This window comes from Acinonyx jubatus, chromosome A2, assembly GCF_027475565.1.
Source record: "Acinonyx jubatus isolate Ajub_Pintada_27869175 chromosome A2, VMU_Ajub_asm_v1.0, whole genome shotgun sequence".
Classification (NCBI taxonomy): domain Eukaryota; kingdom Metazoa; phylum Chordata; class Mammalia; order Carnivora; family Felidae; genus Acinonyx; species Acinonyx jubatus.
Window position 1 is genome coordinate 160770862 of NC_069383.1, and position 26987 is coordinate 160797848.

General features: G+C 47.3%; 1 protein-coding gene across 3 annotated transcripts in view; it reads left to right on the plus strand.

Moving 5' to 3' along the window:
* The window catches only part of LOC128314963 (complement C3-like), a 44956-nt gene that overhangs the window by 16115 nt on the left and 1854 nt on the right, over nucleotides 1–26987 (plus strand). For 2 of the 3 annotated variants that reach the window (XM_053219996.1, XM_053219997.1), the window contains exons 18-35: nucleotides 5453–5561; nucleotides 5849–5934; nucleotides 10985–11127; nucleotides 11232–11444; nucleotides 13524–13590; nucleotides 13701–13787; nucleotides 14544–14747; nucleotides 15183–15258; nucleotides 15546–15705; nucleotides 16611–16709; nucleotides 19414–19570; nucleotides 21229–21401; nucleotides 22762–22920; nucleotides 23064–23123; nucleotides 23240–23330; nucleotides 23449–23500; nucleotides 24805–24892; nucleotides 24973–25050. In XM_053219996.1, the coding sequence (XP_053075971.1) occupies nucleotides 5453–5561; nucleotides 5849–5934; nucleotides 10985–11127; nucleotides 11232–11444; nucleotides 13524–13590; nucleotides 13701–13787; nucleotides 14544–14747; nucleotides 15183–15258; nucleotides 15546–15705; nucleotides 16611–16709; nucleotides 19414–19570; nucleotides 21229–21401; nucleotides 22762–22920; nucleotides 23064–23123; nucleotides 23240–23330; nucleotides 23449–23500; nucleotides 24805–24892; nucleotides 24973–25050 (2102 nt within the window). The remainder of the gene's footprint in view (nucleotides 1–5452; nucleotides 5562–5848; nucleotides 5935–10984; nucleotides 11128–11231; nucleotides 11445–13523; nucleotides 13591–13700; nucleotides 13788–14543; nucleotides 14748–15182; nucleotides 15259–15545; nucleotides 15706–16610; nucleotides 16710–19413; nucleotides 19571–21228; nucleotides 21402–22761; nucleotides 22921–23063; nucleotides 23124–23239; nucleotides 23331–23448; nucleotides 23501–24804; nucleotides 24893–24972; nucleotides 25051–26987) is intronic. The other variant, XM_053219998.1, reaches the window with a different exon arrangement.

Here is a 26987-nt window from a genome sequence, read left to right on the forward strand (position 1 = left end):
AAAGGATGTTGTATTTTGTCAAATGTTTTTTTCTGCACCTATTGACAGGATCCTATGGTTCTTATCCTTTCTTCTATTAATGTGATATATCACATTGATTGATTTGCAAATATTGAGCCAGCCCTGCAGCCCAGGAATGAATTCCACTTGATCATGGTGAAGAATTCTATTAATGTACTATTGAATTCGATTTGTTAGTATCTAGTTGAGAATTTTTGCATCTATGTTCATCAAGGATGGTTGCCTGTAATTCTCTTTTTTAGTGGGGTCTTTGGTTTTGTAATCAAGGTAATTTTGGCTTCATAGAACGAGTCTGGAAACTTTCCTTCCGTTTATATTTTTTGGAACATCCTGAGAAGAATAGGTATGAATGCTACTTTAAATGTCTGGTAGAATTCCCCTGGGAAGGCATCTGGCCCAGGACTCTTACTTGTTGGGAGATTTTTGATAACGGATTCAATTTCTTCATTGGTTATGGGTCCGTTCAAATTTTCTATTTCTTCCCTTTTGAATTTTGGTAGTGTGTGGGTGTCTAGGAATTTGTCCAATTCTTCCAGGGTGTCCAGGTTGTTAGCACATAATTTTTCATCATAGTCTCAAAAAATTGTATGTATTTCTGTGGTGTTTGTTTTGATCTCTCCTTTTTCATTTGTGATTTTATCTATTTTGGTCCTCTCTCTATTTTCTTTTTGAGAAGTCTGGTTAGGGGTTATCAACATTCTTTATTCTTTCCAAAAACCATCTCTTAGATTCTTCTGGGTTTTTAAAATTCTTTATTGTTTATTTCTGCTCTAATCTTTATTATTTCTATTCTGCTGCTGACCTTGGGCTTTCTTTTTTTTTTTTAATTTTTTTTCAACGTTTATTTATTTTTGGGACAGAGAGAGACAGAGCATGAACGGGGGAGGGGCAGAGAGAGAGGGAGACACAGAATCGGAAACAGGCTCCAGGCTCTGAGCCGTCAGCCCAGAGCCTGACGCGGGGCTCGAACTCCCGGACCGCGAGATCGTGACCTGGCTGAAGTCGGACGCTCAACCGACTGCGCCACCCAGGCGCCCCTGACCTTGGGCTTTCTTTGCTGCTGCCCTTCTAGTTCCTTTAGATGTGAGGTTAGGTTATGTATTGGGGACCTTTCTTGCTTCTTGAGACAGGCCTGAATCGCAATGTATTGTCCTTTTAGAACTGCCTTTGCTGAATCCCAAAGGCTTTGGACTGCTGTGTGTTCATTTTCATTTGCTTCCATACATGTTTTGATTTCTTCTTTAATTTCATGGTTGACCCATTCATGCTTTAGTTGGATGTTCTTTAATATGCATGTATTAAGGGGATTTCCAAATTTTTTCTTCTGGTTGATACCAAGTTTCATAGTGTTGTGATCTGAAAATAGGCATGGTATGATCTCAATCCTTTTATACTTGTTGAGGGCTGTTTTGTGACCCAGTATGTGATATATTTTCAAGAATGTTCCATATGCCCTCGAGAAGAATGTGTATTCTGCTGTTTTGGATGAAAACTTCTGAATATATGTTAAGTCCATCTGGTCCAATGTGTCATTCAGAGCCATTGTGTCCTTATTGATTTTCTGACTAGATGGTCTGTCCATTGCAGCAAGTGGAGTATTAAAGTCCCCTACAATCACGGTATTATTATCTATACATTTATTTATATTTGTGATTAATTGATTTACATATTTGGGTGCTCTCATGTTGGGGGCATAAATATTTACAATTGTTAGCTCTTCTTGATGATGGACCCCTCAGTTATGATATAATGGCCTTCTTCATCTCTTGTTACAGTCTTTGTGTTAAAATCTAGTTCATCTGGTATAAATATGGCTACTCCAGCTATCTTTTGATGTCCAATAGCATGATAGATGGTTCTCCATCCCCTCACTCTCAATCCACAGGTGTTCTCAGGTCTAAAATGAGTTTCTTGTAGGCAACATATAGATGGATCTTGTTTTTTCTCCATTCTGATACCCTATGTCTTTTGGTTGAGGCATTTAGTCCATTTACATTGAGAGTGATTATTGAAAGGTATGGATTTACCGCCATTGTGTTATCTGAAGGTTTTGTGCTTATGGTGATGTCTCTGGTCCCTTGTAGTCATTGCTGCCTTCCATTCACAGAGTCCCCCTTACGCTCTCCTGCAGGGCTGGTTTAGTGGTCACAAACTCCTTCAGTTTTTGTTTGTCTGGGAAAGCCTCTCCTTCTATTCTGAATGGCAGCCTTCCTGGATGAAGGATTCTTGGCTGCCTAGTTTTGCTCTTCAGCACATTGAATGTTTCCTGCCACTCGCTTCTGGCCTGCCAAGTTTCAGTGGACAGGTCTGCTACTACCCTTATGTGTCTACCCTTGTAGGTTAAGGCCCGTTTTTCCCTAGCGGCTTTCATAACTCTCTCTTTATCTTTGTATTTTGCAGTTTCACTATGATATGTCATTTTTTGTTGATTTTGAAGGGAGTTCTCTGTGCCTCTAGCACTTGGATGCCTGTTTCCTCCCCCAGATGAGGGAAGTTCTCAGCTATAATTTGTTCACATAAACCTTCTGCCCCTTTCCTTCTCTCTTCTTCTTCCGGAACTCGTATGATACGGTTATTATTTCATTTCACAGAATCACTTAGGTCTCTAAATCTCCCCTTATGGTCTAGTAATTTCCTTGCCCTCCCTTTTTTCAGCTTCATCATTTTCCATAATTTTGTCTTCTATTTCACTTATTCTCTCTTCGACTTCTTCCATCCTTGCTGTCACTGCAGCTGGGTTATTTTGCATCTCATTTACAACATTTCTTAATTCTTCTTGATTATTTCATAGGTCTTTGATCTCTGCAACAATAGATTCCCTGGTGTCTCCTATGCTTTTTTCAAGCCCAGCTATCAGTCTCATGACTGTTATTCTAAATTCTTGTTCAGATATATTGTTTATATCTTTTTTGAGCAGTTATCTGCCTGTCATTTATTCCTGGAATTTCTCATGAGGAGAGGTCTTCCATTTCATCATTTTGGCTAGGTTTCTGATTTTTGCACGTTTTAATAGCTTGTTATGTGTCCTGCACCTGAAAGTTGTACTATATTAAGAATAGGTCCTGGGACTTCCAGAAGCGTTTGTGGAGTGTGATCATGCACTCTGTTGCATATTTGGCTGTTCTGTCCCACTGCTCATAGTGGTGATGGTTTGGACCTTCCACCAGGGGTGTTTTGATTTGTTCACTGAAGGAGCCCTGGAAAAAGGAAAGGTGAGGGAAGCCTGATTCCCATACAAATAAAAAAATGAAAGGGTCAGAAAAAAAAGACCAGGCAGAGAATCAAAGAAACTATATGGCTTAACCCAGAGAGAGAGGAGGGAAATTAATAAGGAGATACAGAAAAGGTGTAAAAACAATAGAGAAAAATGCCTGACTAAACAAACAAACAAACAGAATGGAGAATGAAACTAGGTGGGGTGTATATATATATATATATAGAGAGAGAGAGAGAGAGAGAGAGACTTGACCAAAAGTCAAATCAGAAACTATGATCGTGATTCCAAAGGAAATAAAAAGAGGAAGGTAAAAAGAAGGGAAAAGAGAAAAAATGAAAGAAAAGAAAAGAGAAAAAGAAAAACAAAACAAAATGGACTAACATAGAAAACTGCAGGACCGCTGCCTGTGCTGGTCTGGAGGAGAGGCTGTCTGGCCTGGTCAGGGTCAGTCCTGCTCCAGTATTTAAGCTGTTACCAGGCATGGAGGGGCGGGGTTTGTTGTAAACCGGTCCTGCCTCCACTGGGGAATGCTGTCCTGTTCCCTGAAGCCCCACCATGTTGGTGATGGGGAGAAAAGTGTCTCAAACCATGCTGTTCAGACTGTCCTCATAGAAGAGTGCAGGGAGAGTGGGGGCCAGCTTGTCCTGTTCCACAGTCTCCTGCACCTCCTAGATGCTCAGATGGGATTCAAAACAAGATGCCTTAAAGAATCCCATACCTGACAGACTCGGTTCTGGGGTAGCACCATTCTGCCCAGCCTACACGGCTGATGCCTGCAGGGTCTTTTTTCCTTGGGGTGGCACTAAACCCTCTTCCCACAGTACTCCAAGGTGGGGACTGCTCTCTCCCAGTCACCCCTGAGATCGCTACTGGGCCCCGGGGCTGGCTTCCTCTCCACGAGGCATGTGCACACTGCAAGCTGCAAGAGAAAGTCTTGCACCCCTGAAAACTCTAATCTTCAACTCCTGAGACTTTGCAAAGTACAAACTGGCACTCTCCATATTTCTCGTTCCCCCTCCGTGGTCCAGAGATGTTTTTCTCTCGTTCGAACACAATGCCATACTCCTACAGCCTCTTTCTCTCCCTTTTGTGTCTCCACAGAAGGGGTCCCCTCCCCTCCATGCCTATGCTGACCATTTTACCTCTCCCAATCCACATACATGCACCTCAGTCTCACCAAGCTGTCTCCTTCCACCTGTGGAGATGTTTCTATCACTCCCCAGACCTATTTCCTGGGTGTCCTAAGTGTTCTGACCTCAATACAGCTGTGTTTGAGGGACCAGGAAAATCCTTGTCCCACTACTTCTCTGCCATCTTGACTCCAGTCTTTTCTGTTTTAATGTGTTTTTTTGAGAGAGAGAGAGAGTGTGTGTGCATGCAAGCAGGGAAGGGGCAGAGAGAGGGGGACAGAGGATCCCAAGCAGGCTCATAGTGACAGCAGCAAGCCTGGTGAAAGTCTCAAACTCACCAACCATGAGATCATGACCAGAGCAGAAGTCGCACACTCAACTGACTGAGCCACCCAGGTGCCCCAAATTGTGTAATTTCTTTAGCCGATTGGGGGTGAGACAGAGAGTTGCTTGCATGTTTGTATCTGACATGCACTTTGTTGGATTATTCCAGAATATGGGTGGATTTAGGCATCAGTCGATTTCACCTACTTTGTTATTAGGCAGACCCAAAGCCACGTTACAACCTGCCCCTCATGTTTTGAGCAAAGCCCAGACAGGGTTGAACCATATTCTGGCCCCATTTGGTCTACTTGCTGATGGCGTCAGGCTTGCTCAAAAGGCCACTCCATTGCCCGGGGTCACCAACAGGTCTGGGGAGTCTCTCGAGCCACCTGTTTGCTTGGGGGCCATAACCATCAGATGTAGCAGGCATGGAGCCTGGGAGCCACTATGCTTACTTAGATGCTCACACAAATGCTTCATTTCTATGAAAATCAGAGCAGGGGGAAATAGTCCTAGACTGTACTATTTCTGCCCCTATACCGACACAGTTGTAAAATGTCATTTTTAATGGTATTTTTGGGGAGAAAGGAGCAATAAAGACAAACATGACTGCCCCCCTCCCCAGGCCATCATGGAACTATGGGTGTGTTTTTCTGGTAGGAACCTCTTCAGCCATTTAGAGATAAGTATCTCTGGGGACAGTGGAGAAATGGGTCTGTCCTCAACCCAGATTTGTCTCCTCCTCACCCGTGCCTCCCAGGTGACTTGGATGAAGATATAATCCCGGAAGAGGAAATCATTTCCCGAAGCCAGTTCCCTGAGAGCTGGCTGTGGCGCATAGAGGAACTCAGTGAACCTGAGAAAGATGGGTAAGGCTGAGACACCCCCTCACCTTAACCCCCCCACCCCCAGGCCAGCTGCTATAGCGGCCCCATCTGGACCACTTCGTTTGCATGCACCCCATGCCTCTCTTTTCTGGAATCACTGGGCAACCCCACAACCCAGCCTAGAAAAAAAATCAAGAGTCAGGCTCCCTCCGTGTGCCCAGCCCCCACTCCTCCCTCCAACCTGCCCCTTGGGGCCCCTCCACACCAGCTCTCCCCCCAGGCCCCTGACACCTGCCTCTTTTTAATACCCCCACTTCTCCTCCATCCAGAATCTCCACAAAGACCATGAATATATTTTTGAAAGACTCCATCACCACCTGGGAGATTCTGGCGGTGAGCTTGTCGAACAAGAAAGGTGAGAGAAGGTGGTGGCCCCATGCTCATGAGTCAGGGATCCCAGGGCCATTGGGCATTTTCTCATCCCATCCAGAGAGATCCCCTGTTTCTTGGTGGCTGACACACTGCTCCCAGGTGACAAGTGGGGGTGTCAGATCCTGCTCTGTGGGTGACGAGTCAGCGCCTTTTGTAAATAGATTTTCTTTCGAGAGCAGTTTTAGGTTGACAGCAAAATTGAGGGGAAGGTACAGAGAGTTCCCACATACATCCAGTCTACCCACCCCCGACGCACACAGTCTCCCTCGCGCAGACATGCACTATCAGCATCCCTCACCAGCATGGCGTATTCGTGACACTGACACGCCTATCGTCACCCCAAGTTCATCATTGACATGAGCGTTCACTCTCAGTGTTGTACGATCTACAGGTTTGGACACAGATATAAGGACATATGTCTACCATTGTACTATCATACAGAATAATTTGCAACAACAAACACGCTTAAGGGGTGGTGTTGACAGGGTGATGGGTGAATCCATTAAAATATGAAGGAGGTAGCAGGATGAAATGTATGATTGGCACATTGGCGGCCAGATTGTGAAACTTGGCAAAAAAAAAAAAAGGTAACCAGGGGGTAGGAGGCCCACCACAGGGAGCTGGGGAGCCCTGGCCTAATGGGGGTGGTCTCAGGCAGGCCTCGGAGCAGGGTGAGGAGAGGGAGGCACTAATTTTAAGGCAGATGTGTGATACTTTCATGTGATCATTTTGAAAAAATCAACGGGAATGCAAAAAAAAAAAAAAAAAAAAAAAAAACCATGATGAACAAAATATCTCCATTGTAAATAGAAGCCAGCACTGAGCTGAGCCATCACGGAGTTTGAGGCAAGAGGGAAAATGAGTGCGCCCCGCCCCCCCATGCCTGATTGAGGTACATTTTAAAGGTTAATTTTTTCGCTGAGCATTAAAGTAGGTGAAAAAATATTGAAACATTAAAAGGGAGGTATGTTAGGGGGCTGGGGTTGCTCTGCCTGTTAAGTGTCTGAACTAGGCTCCAATCATGATCTCACGGTTCATGAGTTTGAGCCTCATGTTGGACGCTGTGTTTTGCCAGGTACAATTTTTTTTTTAAGTTTATTTATTTATTTTAAGAGAGAGAAAGAGAGAGATACAGCGTGAATAGGGAAGGGGCAGAGAGACGGGGAGAGAGAGAGAATCCCAAGTAGGCTCTGAGCTACCGGCCAATGCAGGGCTCGAACTCACGAGACCCCGAGATCATGACCTGAGCCGAAACTACGAGTCAGATGCTTATTGACTGAGCCACCCAGATGCCCTTTACCTGGTACCATTTTTAACTCCCAACACATTATCTCATTCAGTGCTCACAAGAACCCTCTGAGGTTGGTACATTTATTCTCCGACAAATGAGGATACTGAAGCTAGGGAAGGCAGGTCACTTGCCCAAGATCACCAGGGGATGAACCTTTAAGGAACGCCATCTTAGAGGTTCAGAATTTATATTTTAGGATGGTTACCAGTGGAACTTGGAAATTTTAGACTCCTGAGATACCATGAATGCAAAGAGTCAGCAGAGTTACAAGCAGGGAGCTTCTCAAGCTTAAATGCCTGGATTCAAATCCCAGGTCGTCCGCTAGGCAGCTGTGTGGCCTGAGTCAAGTTACTCACCCTCTCTGTGTGCATCCATAAAACAGGCATAATACAAATAGTAGCCACTCAAAGTGTTGTGTGGAGAGTTTTTTGAGTTAATACGTGTGGAGCCCTTAAAATGGTGCCTGGCACATTACAGATGTTCGATGAGTGTGAGTCATTATTGAAGCCAAACATATTTTATTTTTGTAAATTTTTTTTTTTGAGAGAGAGAGAGATCTCGAGCAGGTGAGGGGCAGAGAGAGGGAAACACAGAACCTGAAGCAAGCGCCAGGCTCTGAGCTGTCAGCCCAGAGCCAGATGTGGGGCGCGAACTCACAAAACATAAGATCAGACATGAGCTGAAGTTGGACGCTTAACCGACTGAACCACCCAGGCACCCTGGTTGATTTTTTTTTAATTAATGGGTTTTCTTAAAAAATTTTTTAATGTTTATTTATTTTTGAGGGAGACAGAGACAGAGCATGAGTGGGGAGAGGCAGGGAGAGGGAGACACAGAATCTGAAGCAGGCTCCAGGCTCCAAGCTGTCAGCACAGAGCCTGACGCGGGACTCAAACTCATGAACTGTGAGATCATGACCTGAGCCGAAGTTGGACACCCAACCGACTGAGCCATCCAGGGGCCCCTAATTAATGGGTTTTCTTAAACAATTTAGGTCTACAGAAACAACTGAGAATTACCACTCACTCCTCAATTCCCCCAATTCCCATCTCTAACCCTTTTTTGCATTAGGTGGTACCTCTGCCAAAATCCCTGGGACAACACTGATACATTATCATCAACTGTAGTCAAAAGCTAGGGTTCCCTTTCAGTGATGTACCTTCCATGGGTTTGGACCAACATGCGGTGACATGTAGCTGTCCTTCCAGGGTCACGGAGAGTAGGTGTTTCTCTGCCTCAAACATAACACGGATGGCGTGTCAGAAGTCACTCTGTGTGTGGTTCTCTCTCGCTCCTTCTAGCTTGTTCAAGGGAAAGCGAAGTCTGGTGCAAGGATGTCCTCATCTCCTCTGTAGGTCTTGACTGAGTTGGATTAGCAAGGAGAGAGCAGGTCTGCGTTCTGCAGGCACAACGTGAGCTGGCCAGTATTTAACAAAACAAAACTGTTTTGTTTCCCTGGAGGTAGCCTCCTGTTTGTGGTGCAAAAGCTGATTTTTCACCCACCAGAGTAAATTAAATCTGGCTTTAAGAATGTGAAAACAGAGGGGCGCCTGGGTGGCTCAGTCGGTTGAGTCATGATCTCACGGTTCATGAGTTCGAGCCCCGTGTTGGGCTCTGTGCTGACAGCTCGGACCCTGGATTCGCTTCAGATTCCGTGTCTCCCTCTCTTTCTGACCTTCCCCCATTCATGCTCTGTTTCTCTCTCAAAAATAAATAAACATTAAATATAAATATATATATATATATATATATATATATATATATATATATATATATATATATATATAAAGAATGTGAAAACAGGGAGCGGAGGGCGTCTGGGTGGCTCAGTTGGTTAAGTGTCTGACTTTGGCTCAGGTCATGATCTCATGGTCCATGGGTTCGAACCCTGCATCGGGCTCTGTGCTGACAGCTTAGACCCTGGAGCCTGCTTCAGATTCTGTGTCCCCCTCTCTCTGCCCCTCCCCCGTTCCAGCTCCGCCTCTCAAAAATAAATAAACATTAAAAAAATGTAAAAATGAATAGTAGATAAGAAATGATAACTACGTCCCGTGACTATAACAGACCACCCGAGAATGATGAATAATGACTGTAGGTTAGCAAATAAGGATTTTGTTCAAGTCTCTATTTTTTTCAACACTGAAGAATAGACACACAAAAATTATTAAATTATAATATATTTCTTTTTTAACTGCATTTTAAAAATATTTACTTATTTTTGAGAGACTGAGAGAGAGTGGGGGGAGGGGGGCAGAGAGAGAGGGAGAAAGAGAATCCAAAGCAGTCTCCACACCATCACCTCAGAGCCTGAGGCCAGGCTCCGACTCAGGAACCTGGAGATCATGACCTGAGCTGAAATCAGGAGTCGGATGCTTAACCACCTGAACCAACCAGGTGCTCCAAATTTTAATACACTTCTTGGTGCAACACTAGTTTTATTTATTTTTTTAGTGTAACATTTTTTTTAACGTTTATTTATGTTTGAGACAGAGAGAGACAGAGCATGAACGGGGGAGGGGCAGAGAGAGAGGGAGACACAGAATCTGAAACGGGCTCCAGGCTCTGAGCTGTCAGCACAGAGCCCTACGCGGGGCTCGAACTCACGGACCGCGAGATCGTGACCTGAGCTGAAGTCAGACGTTTAACCGACTGAGCCACCCAGGCGCCCCAAATTTTAATACACCTTTGGTGCAACATTATTTTTATTTATTTTTTTAGTGTAACATTTCAATATGATAAAGCTTTGGCACATTTTGCTTGCATCAACCCAGTGCTTGAATATAGCCTAGTAGCTGTTGAATCACAAATTAACCATCGCTTTTGCAGTCATTTTCACTCCTGTAGATCAGCACTGTCCACCAGAAATATGATGCATGTCATTTTAAATCTTCTGGTAGCCCCATATAAAAAGAGGAGGTGACATCCATTTTATTGTACATTTTTTTAACCAGATGTCTCCAAAACATTATTCTTTCAACATGTGGTAAATATGTTTAAAAATATGTTGAAAAATATGTTGAAAAAAGCATCATCAGACTCATAATACTGTTATAACCATCTGTTCATATTTGAGAATAACCTATTAATACCTCAAAATTATGAAAGATGCATTTACTTGATCATCTAAGCCTCTGATGTATCATATATTTTATACTTGCAGAACGTCTCAAGGAGGGTGGTCACCTTTTTCTTTTTAAAGATTTTAATTTTATTCGTAAGTCATCTCCACACCCCACGTGAGCTTGAACTCATGGCCCCAGGTCAAGCATCACACCCACCACTGACGGAGCCAGTCAGTGGAAAGGCACCCCTAGCCTTTCATTGGAAATACTTTGATCTGTGTTGTAGGGTTTGCAAAATGTACAGCTGAAAAGGTAGGTTGGCGTATGCAAATTGTTCCAAGCATGTGTTAAAGAGTTTTCTGAGCTAGCCACATTCCAAGTGCCCAGGGGCCAGAGAAAGCTCAGGCTACCATTTTGGAGAGCCCAGGTACGGACCCTTCGGGTGTGCTCGAGCCCTTCCCCCTGCACACCTACCTATGAGTGAAACTACAAGAAGAAAATGGAAACCATACATGACAGTGACTCCCAGCTGCCACCACTATCGCTAATGTGTCACCTGTGCAATTGTTTAGCCCCTGGGCTTGCACAAACGCAGGCTGAGCCTGACACAGCTCCCGCAGTGAGGGGTAAGCACTGAGAGCCTGTCCACCTCCTTCCCTTGACACTCCACTCCTGGGCAGGGATCTGCGTGGCTGACCCCTATGAGGTCACGGTGATGCAAGACTTCTTCATCGACCTGCGGCTGCCCTACTCTGTCGTGCGCAACGAGCAAGTGGAGATCCAAGCCGTGCTCTACAATTACCAGGATGCTGGGGAGCTCAAGGTGGGTTCCCGCGGGGGCAGAGGTATGGTGGAGAGCTTGGAAGATGGCAGGTGTGGGGGGGAACCATGGCACATGCCCCTTGACTGATACTCTTTCCCTGGCAGGCGAGGGTGACCCTGCCCTACAACCCAGCCTTCTGCAGCCAGGCCACCGCCAGGAAACCATATCAGCAGATTCTGGAAATCCCAGCCAAGTCCTCAATAGCCGTGCCTTTTCTCCTCGTGCCTCTGAAAGTTGGCCTACATAACGTGGAGGTCAAGGCTGCTGTTGACAATCGTTTCCTCATGGATGGTGTCAAGAAACTCTTGAAGGTCGTGGTGAGTCCTTGGGGCACCTGCAGTCCCTTGTCCTTTGGGAGAGGCTCCTGTCTCCCCATGCTGTCAACCCAGGTTGGAGACACTGACTCTGAGACACCAAGAGTGTCCAGTGTCCAGCTTAGGATGTTTGGGAGTCCTGCAAGATTGGAAGCAAGGCCAGGATTAGGGTGAGTAAGTGAGGAACAGTTACATTTCTACACTTTCTTCGTGATGAACATTCTCAAAAATAATACTAGATCAAGTCATAAATAAAAATAAAGCCTGCGGGTGACTGGGGTGCCTGGGTGGCTCAGTCAGTTAAGCGTCTGACTTCAGGTCATGGTCTCACAGCTCATGAGTTTGAGCCCTGTGTTGGGCTCTGCACTGAGTGGGGAGCGCAGAGCCTGCTTTGGGTTCTGTGTCTCCCTCCCTCTGTACCCCTCCCCTGCCCCCACTCACACTCTGTCTCTTTCTCTCTCAAAAATAAACATGAAAAATTTTTTTAAAAAATAAAAAATAAAAGCCTCCTATCATCTTTATTAATATTTTGAAGCAAAACGTGAGGTCAGGAGGGTAACAATCTTTTAACGCAATATTGTAAGGAATCAAAATGAATGCCAAAAAACCTGTGATGAACAAAAGATCAAATTTTAAATAGAGACAATGCCAAGTCAAACCATAATTTGAGCCTGAAGCTAATGGAAAAATGAAGGCTCCCATACACGTGTCTTTTTTTTAATGGTTGAAATTGTTTGCTGGTTAATTTTCCCCCAAAAACTTAAAGTAATTGAAAAAATATTGAAACATTGAAAAGCAAATTCTTTAAAACTCACAGTGTTATTTTACAGTGAAATGTCTTATTTATACTCAAACCAGAATTTACCATAATATTTCTTTCCTGACTTTAATAGAACCAACTCGAATTTTTAAAAAAGATTTTATTTATTTTTTATTTTTTTTGATTATTCATCTTTGAGAGACAGAGAGAGACACAGAGCATGAGTGGGGAAGGGGCAGAGAGAGGGACACGGAATCGGAAGCAGGCTCCAGGCTCCAAGCTGTCAGCACAGAACCTGATGTGGGGCTTGAACCCACGAACTGCAAGATCATGACCTGAACCAAAGTCGGATGCTCAACCGACTGAGCCACACAGGCGCCCCTATTTTTTTCTATTTTAAAAAATATTTATATATTTTGAAAGAGACAACAGAGTACAAGCAGGGAAGGGGCTAAGAGAGAAGGAGACAGAGAATCTGAAGCAGGCTCCAGGCTCTAAGCTCTGAGCTGTCATCATAGAGCCCGACATGAGGCTCAAACTGATGAACTGTGAGATCATAACCTGAGCTGAAATCAAACGCTTAACTAAGCCACCCAGGCGACCCAAGATTTTATTTTTAAGTAATCCCCACACCCGATGTGGGACTTGAACTTACAGCCCCAAGATCAAGAGTCCCATGCTTTTCCACCAAGCCGCACAGGCACCCCCAGGAGCACAATCTTAATTATCCCTTTAACAGGGGTCCCAGTGTGGCAACAATGGGAAGAAACCCAAGAGGGTGCTGGAACCTGCACAAGGCTCCCCAGAGCCAGTGTGTCCACAACTCCCAACTCTGCACCCTCTGATGCTGGTAGCTTGAAATCTACCGTGGCAGGGATATTCGCAGGATGGAAACTGCCAGTGCCACAAATCAGGATCTTTTCTTCCTGGAGAGATGGCTATCAAATGTTTACCAGCATGCCATGGAGGAGACTGGGTCTCCAAAGGAAAATGTGTGCATTAGTACCAGCTTCAAGGAGAATGTGTGATGGAAGGGCACAAACAGCAGCAGTCCAGCATGGAAGGAGAGCTTCACTTGGGACATTGATAGTAAGATAGCCCCTAGTTTAACTGAGCGCTTACTAAGTGCCAGGCATTGTACTCAGCACTTTATGCACATTCTTTTCTTTTAAGGACATTTGAGAGGCAGTGGGGGTAAACTGACTCCCAGTCACAGAACTAGGATGGGTGATGCCATCGTGCCCATGCCCTGCTGATCAGCTGTGTCTGTTCTTTTATTCACTTGACTTCCCCCTTCCCCATCCCATCCCAACACTGTTCAGCCTGAAGGAATCAAAGTCAAAAAAATTGTGGCCGTTCACACACTGGATCCAGAAAACCGGGGCAGAAGTGAGTCAGCCACAGCAGAAGGGTTAAAAGCTGGGGGGTCGGGGGTAGGGGGTGAGGCAGGGCCTTGTGGGAGAGGGTGACGCCATGGGTCCCTCCCAAACCACTGGCAGACGGAGTGCAGCGAGCAGAGATCCACGCCACAAACCTCCGTGACCAGGTACCAGACACAGATTCAGAGACCAGGATCCTCCTGCAAGGTGAGCTGCCACTGACCCTCACCCACGAAGGCACAGCTCTGGAGAAGGGGACCTAATTTCTCCTAATTCTGGGCATGTATACTACCGTGCGTCCCCTGCCTCCACTACAGCTAGAACAGCAGGCCACCTCCCTGATCTGTTTTATAGAGGGTTCCAGGCAGTATCTAGTTCAGCAAATAGCCTTTGCTGATAGAGAAGCTTAAATGAGAACAGTATAGTTCAAGAGCAGGAAATTCTGGAACTAATTGCCTGAGTTGGACGACTGGAGCCAGAAGGGAAAAGAAGTTCCTGGAAAAGCACCTTGTAACCTGTAAGCTGTAAGGTTTTGGGGAGAGACCCTTGGTTTTCTCATCTGTGATGGGGTGAATAATAGTACCTATATCAAAGGCTTGTTGAGAGGATTAAATGAGATACTGTATGATGTTTCTCTAGAACAGCGCCTGGCAACAGCATGAAGCATGATCTAAGTATTGGTGACGATTGTTCTGGAATTAATTTGCCACTTGTAACAAGAGGCTCAGGGAGCAGATTTCTGTGAAGCATAAGACCCCCTTCCCTACAAATGTAGACACCCTCCCCACTCCCCTACCCCCGCCTCCTACCTCCTACCATCACATCCCCTCAGCCCCCAACTGCCCCTGACCTCTTTGGCACTGGCTGCCTGGAGCCTGGGATTGCTGGGGACAGCCCTGGCCCTTCTCACCCCACCCCATGGTGGGTGAGTTGCTTGAGCCCTGTCCTCCTGCTGGGTTGCAGGGACCCCGGTGGCTCAGTTGACTGAGGATGCCATTGACGCGGAGCGACTGAATCACCTCATCATGACCCCCTCGGGCTCCGGGGAGCAGAACATGAAAAGCATGACGCCCACGGTCATTGCCGTCCATTACCTGGACCAAACGGAGCAGTGGGACAAGTTGGGACCCACAAAGCGAAAGGAAGCCTTGCAGCTCATCGAAACCGGTGGGTCTGCCTGGGAGACCCTCTCTGCTCCAGCCACCTCCAGAGCAGGGTCCTCCCTGAGACCCAGGCCCCTTTCCAGGCCACGCCCTTCCTCTAAGCTCCTCCCCTTTCAGGATCCCTTCTTTTCAAAGACCTCCCTTGACCTTTGCCCTCTCTGAGACCCTGGGCCCCTCTGAGCCCTCTAGAACTCCCTCTCTCCCTGAGGCCCCCTTGCCCTGAACCCCCTTGAGATCCTTCGCCTCTCAGAACCCCTCTCCTCTGAGAACTCCTTCCCCTTTTAGAAGTCCCTTCCGCTCTCCCAGCAGACTTCCCTGCTCAGCCCTGAGCCCCCTCATTCCTCCATGAACCCCTGTCTCGCCCCTCAGAGAATCCTTGTCCCCTGAGCCCCTCCACTCAGCCCCTGCTCCTCTGGAGACACTTCTGGCTTCCCTGCAGGGTACTCCCAGCAGCTGGCCTTCAGACAAGACAACTCGGCTTTTGCGGCCTTCCAGAACCGGAAAGCCAGCACCTGGTGAGTGGTCTGGCACCCCACTGAGCAAGGCGGCCTTGGGTGGTCCCACCAGGTCTCACCCGAAGGGCCCTATGCTATGGACCCTCAGCCCACACCGATGAGCCGCCCACCTTGAGCTGCCACGTGGCCTGTGGACATCAAGCGCCCCCTGTGGCTAGGCTGGCGCCTGCCTTGGGTGGGGAAGCTGGGCCAGCCTGTAGGCCCTGCCCCTCTCTGTTCATTGGTTTCCTGGAATGGCAGTCTCTGGATCCCGGAGGCGATTGGCTGACGCTTTGTGCCGCCCACAGGCTGACAGCCTACGTGGTCAAGGTCTTCTCTCTGGCAGCCAATCTCATTGTCATTAAGGCCGATGTCATCTGCGGAGCTGTCAGATGGCTGATCCTGCAGAGGCAGAAACCCAACGGGGTCTTCCAGGAAGATTCGCCCGTAATTGACCAAGAAATGACTGTAAGAGGCAAGGGTTTAGGGCAGGCTGGGGGGAGGGGTGGCTGTAGTCACAGGATAGACAGGAGAAAGGCTAGCCCTTTGGCTGAGAGTGTCACTATTCCATCTCAAAGACTAGAGGCCTTCAGAATCTAGTGCAAAACAGAAGTCCCTCCCCCTTCATTCAGAAAATATAGAACAACTCACAGCTGTGGGTCTCTAAATGTGGTCTCCAGGGCAGCAGTATCAGCATCACCTTCAAACTAGTTAGAAATGTATTTTCTCAAAGCTGGACTCGAGATTCAGGAATCAGACACTTCAGGAGGAGGGCCTAGGAATCAGTTGCTACAAGCCCCCCACCCCCCCGCCATATGATGCTGATGCATGCATAAGGTAGAGAATCATTGCCTTAGCCTGACCTTTCAGGCTTGCAATCTCACACCATCCCCCTACCCCCATCCACATGCCATCTGTACTGAAAGGAGCCAGCCACAGGGCCTTTGCACATGCTGTTCTCACTGTCTGGCATGCCAACCCTGGTCATCCTGCAGGGAAATCTTTCCTGATCTCCCCAACTGAGTCACACTCCCACTTTCCAATCTCGCTGCCACATCCACTTCTCCTCCTGCACCGCACTCACCAATTTGTAACGATATGTCTACTGGTGAGCCAATTGGTTCATGTCTGTCTCCCCTGCTAGATGGGGAGCACTGTGGGGGTGGGACTGGTGTTGGGTTCTTACCCACCATCTTTTCCACAGCATGAGCAACAATTGCTGAATGAGTGAATATTGAAGAGTGTGGCCCACCTAGGGAGAGACACTGAGGAGATTCTCACCCCTGCCTTGACCTGCTGACCCTACAAGAGGTTTGGTCAGCATGTGGGGACATAGTGGTGATACTATCCTTATTTCCTGCTTCCCATTCTAGGGTGGCTACCAGGAGAATAAGGAGAAGGATGTGTCCCTCACAGCCTTTGTTCTCATTGCATTGGAAGAGGCTAAAGATATTTGCAATGATCAGGTCAACGTAAGTGTCCACCCACCCTCTCCTTCTCGCCTCCCTACCCAGGGCACATCACCTTGGTGGGTGGGCTGTTGCATTCAGGTGATTCCCAGTCCTCTCAGTGCAATAGCAGCCACCACAGCAGCCATAATGCCCATAAAACCATAATAATTCCCAGCATTTTTTGAGCATTTAACTAAGATGCTCATCTAAGTGCTGCACATGCTAAGTCCTGTAATCCTTCTAAGAGTCCGAGATGTAGGCTACTTTTCTTATCCCCAGGTTACAGAGGAGAAAACTAAGACAGAAAGAGATCAAAGAATGGGTCCTTTCTGCCTGCTTTACCCTGTCCAGAGAGTGTCAGCCAATTTCAACAAAAGCCCCCTCAGCCTGCTTTCCCCATCACTGTTACATGATCAGTGCAGCATACCTTGCTGCTTCCCTGAAGAAAAGGCACAACCCAGACCCAAGAACACATCAAGGCTACTCTCTTAGTTCAGGAGATCTTTTAGGAAATTTTCCAAGGGGCCCATGACCCCAAAAAGGAAGTGATTACAAATATTGGCTCATGGCTGTCTCTTTTTCCTCTGGTTTTGGTTCTGAAGCAGAGAAGCTTAGAAAGGTGGACTCCCGAGAGTCTCTGCAATTACTCCCTCTGCTTCATCCTGGGGTTTGAGAGTGGTTTGTTTGACCTTAGCTTGCCAAGGTGGAGAGCCCAGGATTTTACCTCAGGCAGCTGCCCCTCCCTTCATCGGACTCAAGATAGAGGGGACAGGGCTGTTGACTTGAGGGGCTCAGAGGGACCCAGGCCGTTCTGGGCCCAATAATTCCTCTCTCCCTGCCATCCAGCCTACCCGGCAGAACTCGGCTGCCTTCCTTGGGGAAATAGCCAGACCAAACCTAGAGCTTTCAGATACCCATAGGGGAAATTCTGATTGGCCCACCCCGGGTCAGGTGGTCATACCTGGTCCAATCAGCTGAGGGCAGGAAGTAGGTCTTACTGAGCAAATATGGCTGCTTCCACTGTGGCCGAGTGAATGAAAGACAGAAGTTTCTGCAAAAGTCAAGAGTAGATGCAGAACAGGCAGCTGGGCAGGGAAGCTGGACAGCTGGGAAAGGATTAGTTTCTGCTGCAAGGCACCAACATTTTCTTCTACAAAATGGCAACACTGTAGCAGGATTCTTGCAGAGAGAGTCGTGACATAGAGGCTTATTTTCCAGGAAGCAACTTTATTCGTGCCAGCAGGCTCAGTTGGGTTTATACCCTAAGAACTGAGCCCCTAACTCCAGGTGGCATAGTGTTTTACATATCTTTTACTCCTTTGTCTCCCATATATGGTAACACACAAACATGCAGTCTGATCAAGGGATCTCATGTTACAGGGTCATGAGGGATGTCAAGTACTCTTTATAGCCAGGTTGCCTGAGGTTTTGTTTTTGTTTTGCTTATTTTCCTTAGGGAGGGGCCCTACCACAATAGTATAACTGAGCATAGCATAGGCTATAGAAGCAGATTGCTGGGGTGCAGATCAGGAGTGTGCTGGAACTAGGATGCCTTGGGTGGCTTGGTCGGTTGAGCCTCTGATGTCAGCTCAGGTCATGATCTCCCTGTTAGGGAGTTCCAGCCTGGTATTGGGCTCTGCGCTGACATCTTGCAGCTTGGGGCCTGGAACCTGCTTCTATTCTGTCTCTGTCTATCTGCTGCTGTCCTCTCTCTCTCTCTCAAATACCAATAAACATTAAAAAAAAAAGTGTGCTGGGATCAGTCTGTGAAAGCCAACCGTTAAACTTCCAGGACGTTCACAAGCTAGTTGTTAAACACAATCATTCTTTTCAAGCAAATTATGTAAACTGACTTTAGACTAAACACTAAGCATTAAAAGCAAAGGGAAGAAACACTCAAAACTCATCACTTCCTGATTGTTTTATTACTTTGCCTCATTATCTATGACAAATCTATCCATCTCAAGGTTATGTACCTATAAGGTGGAAATGCTATCTAATTCTGTGCTACCGCCCCCCTCCCCCCAACTCTGCATTCACTGACTCCACATAGTTTGAAATTGGCCATGGTAATATTTACACCAAGAAACTTCGCGAACGCTGCACGTCATGTCTTCCTCCTTCCATCATCTCTCTGGGTCTCAATCTTGTCATTCGTGCAGTAGAGATGATGATGAAAATAATGCCAACCCAATAGGATCCTGGAGTTCAGCGATTGCCTGTGTGACTGCCATATAGTAAGTGTTAGCTGTGAAGCTGATGATTAGAGAAGAGGTTTCCCAGTGCGGTGCTGAAGCTGGGTCATGCTAGGTCATGAGTGTCTATCTGCATACATATTCTCCCCTTTATGTTCAGGGCCATTACGTTGGTAGCTTGAAATTGCCCACAGTGGGAGCATTTACACCACAGTAATCGGCAGGCGATAAAACAGACCCCTGGCCCCCATACACACTCCGGAGAGCTGGTGCTTAACTGTTACCAAAACACCACTGGATATATAAACTGTCCCAGGCACATCAGAGTTACTCAGAAACAAGGCCATTCATGCATACTAAAATGTCTGGAAACCTGCCCCCCCCCAAAAAAGAAAAAAACATCCTAAACAAATATGTACCAGGGACAGAAACCATCTTCGCACCCAGAAATTGACATTTGTGTGATCCTTACCAGCTCTTTGTGGCAGCAATATCCACCTTACCAGGGAAACCAATCCTGTTTCTTATAGAGCCTGGAGCGAAGCATGGATAAAGCAGGAGATTATCTTGAAGCCCACTACAGGAACCTGCGGAGACCGTATTCTGTGGCCATTGCAGGCTATGCCTTGGCCCAATTGGGAAGACTGGAGAAAGACCTCCTCAAAAAATTTCTGAGCACAGCCAAAGGTGAGTGGGAGCCTGGTAGGGTAAAGAGGCATGCATGGCCAGGGTTTGGGGGTGGTCATCTTGAGCTGGCATGTGTGGCTCTAAGCTATGCTACGACGGGCAGCTTCCGGTTGAGCTGGAGTGGATGGTGCTAAGCCCTGCTGGCTGAATGGGTCTGAGGTGTCAGAATCCTCACCGTAAGCTACACAAGAACGTGGCATCATTCATTCAACAAGTGTGTGTTGAGCACTTGCTATGACACAGGAGAAAAGATGTGGGCTCTGAGGTCAGACAGACCCAAATTCAAATCCCCCTCTGCCACATTCTCACTGTGCGACTTTGTAAAAGTCACTGAACCTCCCTGGACCTCATCTGAAGAAGATACTTACATCATAGGTGGTTGACAAGATTGAAGGAGTAATGCAGGTAGAAGGTCTAGCATACAGTGAGAGCTCTATTCCGATGTTGTTGCCGTCATTCTGTCAAGGGTAATTAGGATTAGATAAGATAATGCCATAGGGAATTTAGCACAGTGCCCAGCACACAGTGAGCACTTAATCATTGGTCAGGTGATATACTGCATCAGGTTTGCACTCACTGATGTCACATATGTCAGTACATATACTGAGGTGGTTTAGCACAATGGAAGCTTGTTGTTGGTGGACAGCTCTCTTCCAGACAGTCATGTGGAGATCTGGGCCTCTATCTTTTCATGCCTTTGCCACCACGGGGTGCTTGGGATCCACTCCATCTAAGCATAAGGGGAAATGGTCAGGTGGATCGTTTAAGGGAGGTAGACCAGGCATGGAAGGGGCCCCTAACATTGCCAGTGTCCATTCCATCATCCAGAGTTCAGTATGTGGCTGCACCTGCCTGCAAAGACATATGGGAGATGTATTGCAACTGTGTGCCCAGGAGGAGGGAGCAGTGTTTGTTTTTTTTTTAATGTTCATTTATTTTGAAAGAGAGGGCATGAGCAGGGGAGAGGCAGAGACAGTGGGAGACAGAGAGTGCAAAGCTGGCTCTGTGCTGACAGCAGACATCCTGATGTGGGCCTTGAACTCCTGAACCGTGAGATCATGACCTGAACCAAAGTTGGAAGCTCCACCGACTGAGCCACCCAGGTGTCCCTGAGGAGAGAATGCTTTTTAATGATGATCTCTGCCACAAGTGCTTTCGTGGGCACTTGGGACATCGCAGTGAATACAGCACAGCCCCTGCCAACATGGTTCACACTCCAGATGAGGAAACAAATGAGTAAATAGATTGCTATAGAGCATCACAGTGTTAGGACAGGACAGCACATGATGTTTTAAGAGACAGAGGGAGGGCCTCACAAACTCTTGGGGTGCCATTGAAGCTGAATTGTGCAGGATGGGATTAACCAGGAATACATAGAGGGTACAGAATGTGAAAAGGCCCAGCAAGTAAGAATGACCATGGAAAGTTTAGGGAATCTCCTGTAGATCAGTGGGGCTGCAGTTGAGAATTGAAATGGAAGAGTGAAGGTTAATGAAAGAAGAGAGTGAGGCAGGAGCCAGCAGATTGAGGGCCTTGGATGTCAGTCAGGACACCTGAACACCAAGGAGTCTATTGTGAGTCTTTTTCTGAGTTTTCTTTGAGCCATCCCAAGACTGGACAGCGCAGTGAGCATGGGGGACTGGGGGGTTTCTCTGCAGACAAGACACAGTGGGAGGAGCCTGACAAGAAGCTCTACAGCATGGAGGCCACATCCTATGCCCTCTTGGCCCTGCTGGTGCTCAAAGAATTTGACTCTGTGCTTCCCGTCGCAAACTGGCTCAAAGAGCAGAGAGAATACGGAGGTATTCTCCACAGATATGGCTCCACCCAGGCAAGTGACCTCATATCCCCCATGCACCTGAATGCCTACTTCCTCTGGCTTCCCACTGGCCTCTCAGAGAAGATGTTAAGACCAAGAGGGGCCGTCCTTCTGTCCCGCAACCATAGTGGCTGGAATGGGTTTGAGAGATCAGGCTTTTTTCGTTGTGATCCCACTGGCATATTCTAGACTACACTCTGAATGCTCAAGCTGTGATCTGAGGCTCCTCATATCCTGACCATGTTCTCAGTTCCACCAGGCTCCCAGTGTTACCTCCTAACTTCCTGTGTGTTCTAGACTATGTTCTCAGTTCGACAAGGCTCCAAGTGTTAGCTCATATATTCCAGTGTGTTCTAGACCAGTTTCTCAGTCCTACCAGGCTCTCAGTGTTAGTGCACATCTTCCTGTGGGTTGTAGACCATGTTCTCAGTTGCATCTGGCTCCCAGTGTTAGCTCAATCTTCCTGTGAGTTATAGGCCAGCTTCTCCAGTCTACCAGTCTCCAGTATTAGCTCATGGGTTCTAGACCATATTCTCAGTTCCAACTGGCTCCAAGTGTTAGCTCATATCTTCCTATGTGTTCAAGATCATGTTGTCAGATCCAGGATGCTCCCAGTGTTAGCCCATATCTTCCTCTGGGTTCTAGACCAGGTTCTCAGTTCCAACAGGCTCCTAGAGTTAGCCCATATCTTCCTGTGGCTTCTAGAAAATGATCTCAGTTGTACCTGGCTCCCAGTGTTAGCTCATATCTTCCTTGGGCTCTAGACCATTTTTTCAGTTCCACCAGGATCCTAGTGTTAATTCGTCTTACTCTGGATTCTAGCCCATGTTCTTGGCTATTCTAGCACATCATCCAATCTCTCCATCTGGAAGGTGGGTTCTAGGACATGGGCTTCTGGCTCCAGTTTGAACCCCTTTCTTTCTGGAGGGCTATCAGTCACATTCTCAGTATCCCTTTTGGATTCTAGACCATATGTTCAGTGTTCCCAGGCTCCAACTTCATTCTTCTGACACAAACAGATTCTATATACATTCTCAGTGACTCCAAACCCTTGTCTTAGACTCTCCTCTGGATGGGCCTGGGCACACTCTCAGTTTCAATTTCAGTCTTATGCCTGGAATTTCTGGTGGATTCTAGACTTGTTCTCAGTGTTTCCAGGATCTTGTCTAACCCCCTGTCCCTTGGAGAATCAAGAACATGTCGTCAGTGTCTAACAACCCCTAATCTTATCCTCACCTTCTCTGGGGCAGGGGGTCCTAAGCTATAGTCCCAGTAGCCCCCTCCCTCTGATCTGAGTCTCTTTCTTCCCCAGTGGGTTCTAACCACTTTCTCAGTCTCCTGGCTCACCCTCTTTCTTTCTCATGGGTTCTAGGCCACCTACATGGTGTTCCAAGCCTTGGCCCAATTCCAGAAGGATGTCCCTGACCACAAGGATCTGAATCTGGATGTGTCCATCCAACTGCCCAGCCACAGCTCTGTCATCAAGTACAGAATCTTGTGGGAATCTGCTAGCCTCCAGCGGTCAGCAGAGGTACAACTGCCTAGCCAAACGCTTGCCGTCCCCCTCCACAACAACCAGTGTTTGCCACAGGCAAGAAATAGGGCATATGACTGTAGCAACCAGGGGAAGGCTTGGTTCCCAAATCCTCTCTCTTCTCTCCCTGCTCCCTGCAGACCAAGAAAAATGAGGATTTTGTAGTAACAGCTAAAGGGAAAGGACAAGGCACCTTGTCGGTAAGGAACAGGAACACACACCAGCTTGGCCTGCCTTCTCTCAGCCCCTCTGGCCCCAAGGGACCCTCTTCTCAACTCAAGTGGGCTGACACTGCATTGCCCTGTGATCTCACCAGGTGGTGACAATGTACCATGCCAAGCTCAAAAGCAACCACACCTGCAAGAACTTTGACCTCAGGATTAATGTACGACGAGCTCCTGAAGATGGTAAAAGAGTTAAGACCCTACCTGTTACCCTTCCCCCGCCCTCATTCTAATGTCTGCCTCCTTCCTGAGTTGGGACCCAGGGACACCCCCCCCCCCATTTTTCTGTCTGTGTTTCTAGTCAAGAGGCCTCAGGAAGCCCTGGACACCATGATCCTTGACATCTGTACCAGGTAAGTGATGGGTCACTGGGGGTCATCTTGGCCATTCCTCTGTCTATAGCAAGACTTCTCCTTTCCATGACCTAATCCTTTCTAAGAGCGTATTGTGCATCTGGTATTGTCTGAAGTACCTGCCAGGAGGTGGGTACCCCAGGCAGTCCTCACCTTGCATTGGCAGTCCAACACGAGCGATGGCCCCATAACCTGAAATTATTCAAGCAGTGTCAACAAATCAGTGGGGGAAGTTGCCATTGTTCATGACCTTTAAAGCGTTTTATCACAGCTTCAGAACTCTCAAACTGCCAGTTAGGAAGGTACAGAGAAATGGAAATTACAGTAACATGAGAATTTGTTTAGCATGCTGTAAACTACAACATTAGAACACGGAGATAACAAGCAATTCTTGTTCTCCTTTGTAAAACACTTACCAAAAGTGCTGTGGGTCTTCCTTCTGTTGTGTCACTTGGGGTAGGGATTGAGCAGGCATCTTTCCTATGACATAGTGAACTGTCACGCTCCCTTCTAAGTTAGGTCAGCTTCCAACTCTAATCTTTTGAGCGGCCGATGTCACAAGACAGCCGGTCGGTCCCTCCAATGGCAGCAAGGGTGACATTCGCACAGTCTGCTGTTCCTTCTCTAACTCCGTTTCTGTGCTTTCAAATTTTCCCTTCAGTGTCTTCATTTCTCTGCTGCCTTTCATCTTGGCTGGCAGATCCCTCTGCCAGTTGACCAGTTTTGTGAAACGTCATGCGGTTTATCCCTGGGAGATAAGGAAGTACCACAACCACAGGCCTTGCTGTCTGTGCATGAACTGCTCAGTGACCCATCACAGACAGACTTTGAAAGGAATGACATGATTGGTCACTGACCATGATGCGTGTCTGTGATTTGCACAATGATTGGTGGACTCGAGATCCAGAGACAAGATTAGTACTCATACTTTATGCAATTACGACTGCTGTACCCTGGTGCTGGGGGCCTGGCGTTATTGAGCTAGACCATGGTAACATTTTCTCGTCTGCATTTTCTGGACGAATTGAGGCATGGAGAGGTCAAGTGACTCATCAAATGTCATATTGAGCTGGGATTTGAACCCGTGCAAAGGGGCTCCAGAGCCTGAGATTTTAGTCACCTTGACCATGACACCGCCTTTCCTTTATTCCATTTGGGGAATGTTTCCCACAATCTAATATCCTTCTGTGCTGCTGTGTGGGAACCAGTAACCCCAGTCTCTGACCAGACCCCCTTGTTCAGACACTGTGCCCCAGGGCTGACCCTACCCTGGGACCCAAGTGTTCTCTCCCTGCCCTATTCAGGTACCTGGGAGACCAGGATGCTACCATGTCGATCCTGGATATATCCATGATGACTGGCTTTTCTCCTGACACTGGTGATCTCCACCAGGTGTGAAGGGCTTGGGCTTGGGGGCTGGCATCAGTGGGCAGGAGTTTGAGGACGATTTCACAAATCTTACCTTTCCCCAGTTGAGCAACATCATTGGAAGATACCTCTCTTTGTGTGACATGAACAATAAGAACACCGTCACCATCTACCTGGACAAGGTAAGGCTTCCAATGGGGATCTGACGTCTACCAGGCAGGCCTCCTTCTGGGCCACACCAGGCCCAGTCTAGGAGGTGAGGGGTCTGTGCTGCTGGGTGGTGGAGGGAAGGGGCATAAAAAGAAGGTGGACAACCCAGGTCATCTCATCTTTTCTAAGCAGCTTACTTTCTGACCAGTCTCATTCCAACCTCATTTTATACTTGCTTCCTCCAACTTCTCATCGTAGTCCTAAACAACTTTTGAAAGGAGCCACTTGGGTTTAAAAAATAAAGTGCTCAGTGCTGAAAAGCATCCCGCTTGCTCCGCACCCCCTGGGTTTTCTCTCTCCATGTTTGCTCTCCATCTGACTTTCTGTCACTGCCTTCCTCTCTAACATTGACTTGAGCTTCCTCCTCTTCCCTACTTACATCTTTCCGTTTCCCTATCCTCACATGGCCCTGCTAACTTCCAAAATTCCCAAAGTCCCCTCACCCCATATTAGTCAGCATAAGTAACACTAGCTGCTGTAATAAGCCTCTCAAGAATATGAGGGTCCCAACACAAGAGTCTTGTGCCTCCCACTCAGGTAAAGTCCAGCTGGGAGGCTAAGGGAAGGGTTTTCTGCTCCACACTCTAAGTCAGGGATCTGCTCACATTCCTTCTTGGGGCTCTGCAATCCCTAGGATCTTAGAGTCCTCTGCTGGACCCCTCCTCCCTGGAAGAAAAGAGGATTGTGCATGAGCTAGTGGTTGACGTTTTCTTGTACTGGACTTTTTGTGCACTTAAATTTTTATAGGATTCCAACCTTACAGGGAAATTGCAGAGCAGTAAAACACAGTTCCATATACTCTCTACCCAACTTCATTAAGTGCTAGCCTGTTCCTCCAAGTACACCTGTCTATGCATATCTGTTTCTGTTTCTCTCTCTCTCCCTTTCTTTGTCTTTATTTTTTCAGCTTGAATGGGGTATCATTGACATATAAAATTGTGTAAGTTTAAGGTGCATAACATAATGATTTGATGTATGTGTATATTGGGAAATGATCACCACCATAAGTTTACTTAACACATTTATTACTTCACATAGTTTTAATGCATGCGTGTGTGTGTGTGTGTGTGTGTGTGTGTGTGATGAGAACTTTTAACATCTACCCTCTCAATAAGTTTTTCTTTTCAGTTTTCTAATGTTTATTTATTTTGAGAGAGACAGAGAACACAAGCAGGGGAGGGGCAGAGAGAAGTAAAGACAGAATCCCAAGAAGGCTCTGTGCTGTCAGAGCAGAGCCCAATGTGGGGCTCAGAGTCACAAACCCATGAGATCATGACGTGACCTGAGATAAAGAGTCGGATATTTAACCGACTATGCCCTCCTGGTGCCACCCCAACAACTACTTTTAAATATTGCATTCAGTACCATTAACCGTGGATGTTTTTATGGGCAGAGACAGCAGTCTGGTGGCCAGAACTCAATCACATGGCCACACTGGACTAGGAAAGGAAGCTGACAGGGATAATGTAGCTTCAAGCCTTGGCGAAGTGGAAAATGGCTGTGTTGAAGTGCTCATCGGTTTTTTGGTGGAGACTCCTGCTCCCTCACTTTCTCCACCACTGTTCCAGCCCCCAGCTCACTTTCTCCACCACTGTCTCAACCCCCAGGACGCTATGCTGGGCTCCGTTCTGTGTCGCCCCACTGACCAGCCTCCTCCTTCCCCCCAGATCTCACACGACCTGTCACCCCACTGACCAGCCTCCTCTTTCCCCCCAGATCTCACACGACCTGTCGCCCCACTGACCAGCCTCCTCCTTCCCCCCAGATCTCACACGACCTGTCGCCCCACTGATCAGCCTCCTTCTTCCCCCCAGATCTCACACGAACTGTCGCCCCACTGACCAGCCTCCTCCTCGCCCCCAGATCTCACACGACCTGTCGCCCCACTGACCAGCCTCCTCCTTCCCCC